The following is a 5,702-nucleotide window of genomic DNA, read 5'->3' on the forward strand; positions in this document are numbered from 1 at the left end:
GATGGTTGTGAGCCACCATGTGGTTGCTGGGATTTGAACTCTGGACCTTCGGAAGAGCAGTCGGGTGCTCTTACCCACTGAGCCATCTCACCAGCCCCCAGACTCCGTTTTAAATTAACTTGTCCTCAGAGTGTCTTGACCCCCACCCTTGAGTTCTGAGAAAAAAACACGATATTCTTGGCAGTTACAAAATAGACATAACAGGTGTGGCTAGCCAATAATAACAGGGTAGGCTAAGAAAACATGAGTTGTTCCCAAGTCAAGATGTTCCCTTTAGGTGTGTGGTCCCTCCTTGTGGTTTGACCAGATGCTGTGAACCAATCAGCTTAAAGGCCAACATTCTTTTACCCTCTTACCCAATCATGTAACGCCAAGGCTTGGAAATCCCTGCTTCCAGGTTTTTTTACCTTTATAAACCCCATTTCCTTTGACCTTGAGCTGTTCTCAATCCTGTTATATCAGAAGGGTTTGTGGTCCAGGCTCAAGCCTGAATAAAGACTATCTTGTGCTTGCATCGGAGTTGTGGTCTCTTTGGGGCTCCCGTGATGTGGGCATAGCAGGATCGAAAGTGTGCAGGTATAGTGACTAGGATAATGAGGCCCCTGAGGTGAGAGAGTTCCATCTAAATGTTTAGAAGGTAGAGAAGCAAAGCTAGAATATCAAAATTACACCCTTTCCATTCACTGTTTGGAAATGGCCACACTTTTTATTGCTCATTTTTCTGCTTTTTTCTTAAAGATGGTGTCTTATATAGCCCAGGCTGGACTTGAACTTTGTATATAGTTGATACTATGAGCTTGCACTCTGATCATCTTACCTCCACCTTCTAAGTTCTGGGTCACAGTCCTGTGCCTGGCTACCTTTCTATATTTTCTCCATTTTGTTTGGCCATTTGTTTGTTTTTGAGATAGGGTTTCTCTGTGTAGACCTAGCTGTCTTAGAACTTGCTCTGTAGACTAGGCTGGCTTGAACTCACAGAGGCCCATCTACCTCTGCCTCCCAAGTGCTGGGATTAAAGGTGTGCACCACCACTGCCCAGCTTGTTTTTATTTTTAATTATGTGTATATATGGCAGGGGAGGGGGTGATGTGCATGTGGATGTTAGCCCTTAGAATCCAGAAGAGGACATTGAATTCCGTAGCGCTAATAGGCAGTTGTGTGCCCTTAGGATGTAAGTACTGGAAAACAAAACCAAATAGCTTGCTTTTTGTTTTTTTTTTTTCTTTTTTTTTTTTTTTTTTTTTTTTGAGACAAGTTTTCACTATGTTGTCTTAGCTGGCTTGGAACTCTCCTTTTAGATAGACCAGGCTGGCCTCAAACTCAGATCTAAATGCCTCTGTTTCCCAAGTGCTGAGGCTAAAGATAGCCACCACTAAACTATCTCTCTAGGTCCTCCTTTGGTTTTTTGAGGCAAATTTTTGCTGTGAAACTCAGACTGGCCTTGAGTTGAAGATTCTCCTTCCCCAACCTTGAAAATGCTGAGATTATAGGCATGCACTGCCATTTCAGCTATCTGGCTTTGTTTTCTGTTCCCACACAGATACTGTACATTTTGTCTCACTTCTGATTGTTGTATATTTGTTGTACTGAACATTAAGTATCATTTTTGTTTTCTCAGATAGTGCTGACTCAAGACTTTCTAAGAGAAGCCTCAGTGCGGATGAATTTGAAATACTACAAAACCCAGTAAAAGAATCAAATATCATGTTCCGGACCTACAAAAAGATGTATCTTGAGAAGAGAAGCAGAAGCCTCGGGAGTAGTCCAGTTAAATAGTCCCAGGAAGTCGTGGTTTTGTTTTTACCAACAGAACACCCCTAGTCTTTTCTTTTCAGGCTCCCTTGCAGAAAATACCTCAGGACGGTCACATTGGGATTTCTCAGCCAAGGAAGTTCCTGTATAGCTTTTCACTGATGCTATGTGACTGAAATGTTGGAGGATTAGCTGCTGGTGAGCAGGCAAAAAGAAAGATTGCATTTGTCTGGGAACTACAAAGTGTATGCTAATGATGCAGTGATCTGCATTGTTGAACTGTGTTTACTGGGTTTTTTGTTTTGTTTTGCTTTCGTTTTTTTTTTTGTTTGTTTTTTTGTTTGTTTTTTCCGAGACAGGGTTTCTCTGTAGCCCTTGCTGTCCTGGAACTCACTCTGTAGTCCAAGCTGGCCTTGAACTCAGAGATTCACCTGCCTCTGCCTCCCGAGTGCTGGGATTAAAGGCCTGCACCACCACACCTAGCTCACGTTTACTGTTTTAAATCTTGCTGGCACAGTGGTGCATACCTATGACCCTAACATTTGACTCGTGGACACAAGAGGATCAAGAATTCAGGGTCATTCTCAACAGAATAGTGAGTCTGGTGAAGTCAGCTTAGGCTACATGGGAGCCTCTCTCTAAAAGCAAAACAACAGCAACCAAAAAAGGGGAATGAGGGTGGCTTATACAAACCTTATTTTGAAATGCTGTCATCCTGAGGTAACTTGGTTGTTTGACTGGGGCTGTAAATAGATTCTTGTTTCTAAGCACATTAGCAAATTTATTTTTCAGAAAGTGCCCATTGTGAATGTCAAAGTATATTCCAAGTATTTTGTACCTCATTGTAAAGGTTTTTTCAGAAGTCTTGTTTTATACTTTTGTTAAACTGAATGGAGTTTTTGGAAGATGTCTTAACATTACTTTTCATACTTGAAATAAACTTTTATTTTTTAAATGAGTTTAAGTCTTCATGGTTCTGTAAGGGCCTGTGATTCCTGAAGAATGATACCCTAGATTCAAACAGTATGCAACAACAAAGAGCATTTATTCTGCAGAGAGCCAGCATGGAAGGGTCTACCACACGTCGGGATGAAAGACAGATATGGACCTTGCAGGATCAATTTAAAGCCTGTTAGGGTAGTAGTGGTGATGGTTATCTTTCTTCCCCTTGATCGGTTAGATATATCTCCAGGGATATGGTTGCCTTTGTGATTGGTTTAAGCTCTGGGAGATTTGGGGGACTTTTGCTGATTAACTATCAGCTCAGGCTAGGTAGTGGGGCAGCTTCTGACTACTCGATTGGCTGTGCATGAGGGGTGGGTTTTTCTGGAGTTGACTTGTTTTGGACTTTTCCAGTTCTGGGAAACAGAAACTTAGGCCTAGTCTCCCAAACTGCCAGTTTGCAGCCTGTCATGGAGTCAGCCTGACTCAGGCTAACTCAGTCCTCTCAGTTCCATTTCTCTATGGTTTTGTATCCTCACTAATAGACACATGTGGATAAGTCAGATATGATGGCACACCCCCTGGGAGACTAAGGCAGCCTGTGCTACACTGGGCACAGAATGTTTGCTTCTAGGAGAGCATTGGTTAGTTTTAGAAAACTCTTGCCTCTGCAGTAGTGGAAATGGAATAATACCTTAACATGTAGGACCCAAAGAGCCTTATGTCCGGGATGTCCCACTCACAGAAACACAGAGACAGAGATTAATGCAACAAGAGGTTTTGTAAGACTCCGGGAGCCTTAGCTTACTGGGGACCCCCTGAGTGAACCACGTGGAACTGTGATCTATGCAAAAAGCAAGAGGAATTTATTGTACCAGTGCACTGGGGTTGCCCCAGACTAGAAGGAGAGGTGGCGACCCCTAGCACCCCTTCGGTGAGTTTTTATATGGTTTCTAGGGGCAGAATAGAGCATCAGCAACTAGGCACAATATGATTGGCAGAACAGTGCACCCTTTAAACTGATTGGTCTTTAGGGAATGAGGTGACAAGGACTTCCCTTGTCTGAAAGTGGGCAATAGTCCTATGGAATGTGTCCCCAACCACAGGTTGGTTCCTGCCCTGTGATCTGAGAATTGTTAATTAGCCTCTTCCGAGGGGCAAGTGTTTCATGACCTTCCCAAAGTTCCTAAGCTGACCTTTTCATTACTATCTTATATGTCAAAAAGAAAATAATTTTTTTCACCATTATATGTTCATTTCCACCTCTTGTTTTCTTTTTCCTCCCTGCCTCCCTTAAGGGTTTCACTCAGACCTTGCTGACTTGGAATTAACTATATAGCCCAACTTGGCTTCAACTCAGTGCTATGTTCCTCCCCTCTCCCCCCAACACACACACACCATTGTTTGTTTGCCTTAAAAAGATATGTGTGTGTGTGTGTGTGTGTGTGTGTGTGTGTGTGTGTGTACCCACCTATATGATGGCCTGCAGAGTTCAGAGCACAGTTTTAGGGAGATGGTTCCCTCCTTCTACCATTGTAGATTCTGGGGAGTTGAACTCAGGTTTTCAGACATGGCTTCAAGTGCTGTTACCCACTGAGTCATGGCTCTTGTTTATGTGATTTTTATTTGGTTGGGCTTTTGGTTGGTTGGTTGGTTTTGGGTTTTTTTTGAAACATGGTCACTCTATGTAGTTCATTCAGTCCTTCAGCATCCTGAGTGCTGGTATCACAGGTGGATATCATAGCACCTGGCCTTTCCCCATGATCTGCTAGTCATTTCTATTGCCTTTTTGCACTGCGCCAGTTTGTAGCTGTTGAAAGATGAACAACCAAGGTAGATATGATACTGTGTAGTACTCAGGAGGCTGAAACAAGATCTTGAGTTTGAGGTTAACTTCGGTCATGTGGTATATTCCTGACTTTAAAACATAGAAGAAAGTGGCTGAGGAAATGGCTTAATGGGAAGAGGAGAGCTTGGTATGAAAGCAAGAAGATTTGAGCTCAAAACTGCCAGTGCCCAAATAAAAGAATGGCAGCATGTATATCTAACCCCAGTGTTGAAGGGTAGCGATAGCATACATATTCTGATAGTTCCAGGCCAAGATGTCTGAACTTTAGGTTCAGTGAGTGGCCTTGTCTCAACCAAAAATGTGGAGACTGATAAAAATACCAACTGCCTCTGGCCTACATATACACAGATGTGGGCACCTAAATGCACGTGCACAAGGAATACACCCTGACAGAAAAAAAGCTAAAACCCAAACAACTAAAACCACACTGGAGAAAGAAGTAAGTTTTTTAAAAGGAGAGTATGTGTTAGAAATTTGACAGCTCTTGAGAAACTTTGTTGGCTACTCAAAATCTGGCTTGGGCTACTCCAATTTTGCTTAAACTCTACTTCTATAGCACTATAAGGCCCTTTCCTCTGGGTTGAGGAGGATTATTGCCATCTTGCAGCAATGCATTTGTTATTTCCAAGCCATTTTCATGACAGTGGGCCTATTAACATTTCCATTTGGAGCCAGAGGCAGGTTCATGAGGCTGCTCCCCTCCAAGGTTATATAAATGTTAAACAGTTCCTAGAAGACTCTTATGTATAGCTAGCTATTGAGTTGCCTGTATTCCTGTAAGTAACCCCAATAAGCTCATGTATAGTTCTAGGTCAGTACTGGCTATTGCTATAAATGAGGCTAAAGAGTCTAAAGGAGTTTTGACAAGGCCCAGAGGCAGCTGGGAAACTAAGAGACATGTAAAAGAATCAATGTTTTATTTTGTGTGTATGTGGGTAGATAACTAACTCTGCTGGAGGTTTGAAGAGAGGCATGTCATGTGTTAATACCCAACTGAAAGGTTGGGAGATTTTCAGAGGAATTTGGCAACCTAAGAACTTGGTAAGTGCCAGGCAGTGGTGGTGCACGCCTTTAATCCCAGCTCTTGGGAGGCAGAGGCAGGTGGATTTCTGAGTTCGAGGCCAGCCTGGTCTACAAAGTGAGTTCCAGGACAGCCAGG

The 5,702-nt window shown here is 42.8% G+C and overlaps 1 protein-coding gene across 5 annotated transcripts in view; it reads left to right on the forward strand.

Moving 5' to 3' along the window:
- The window catches only part of Resf1 (retroelement silencing factor 1), a 27,105-nt gene extending 24,395 nt beyond the window's left edge, over positions 1-2,710 (forward strand). For 4 of the 5 annotated variants that reach the window (XM_029478575.1, XM_021165452.2, XM_021165453.2 and 1 more), the window contains one exon: positions 1,619-2,710. In XM_029478575.1, coding sequence (XP_029334435.1) covers positions 1,619-1,776 — 158 coding nt within the window. In that variant the 3' untranslated portion in view covers positions 1,777-2,710. The remainder of the gene's footprint in view (positions 1-1,618) is intronic. The other variant, XM_029478577.1, reaches the window with a different exon arrangement.
- The last annotated feature ends 2,992 nt before the right edge of the window (positions 2,711-5,702 follow it).

This window comes from Mus caroli, chromosome 6, assembly GCF_900094665.2.
Source record: "Mus caroli chromosome 6, CAROLI_EIJ_v1.1, whole genome shotgun sequence".
Classification (NCBI taxonomy): Eukaryota; Metazoa; Chordata; class Mammalia; order Rodentia; family Muridae; genus Mus; species Mus caroli.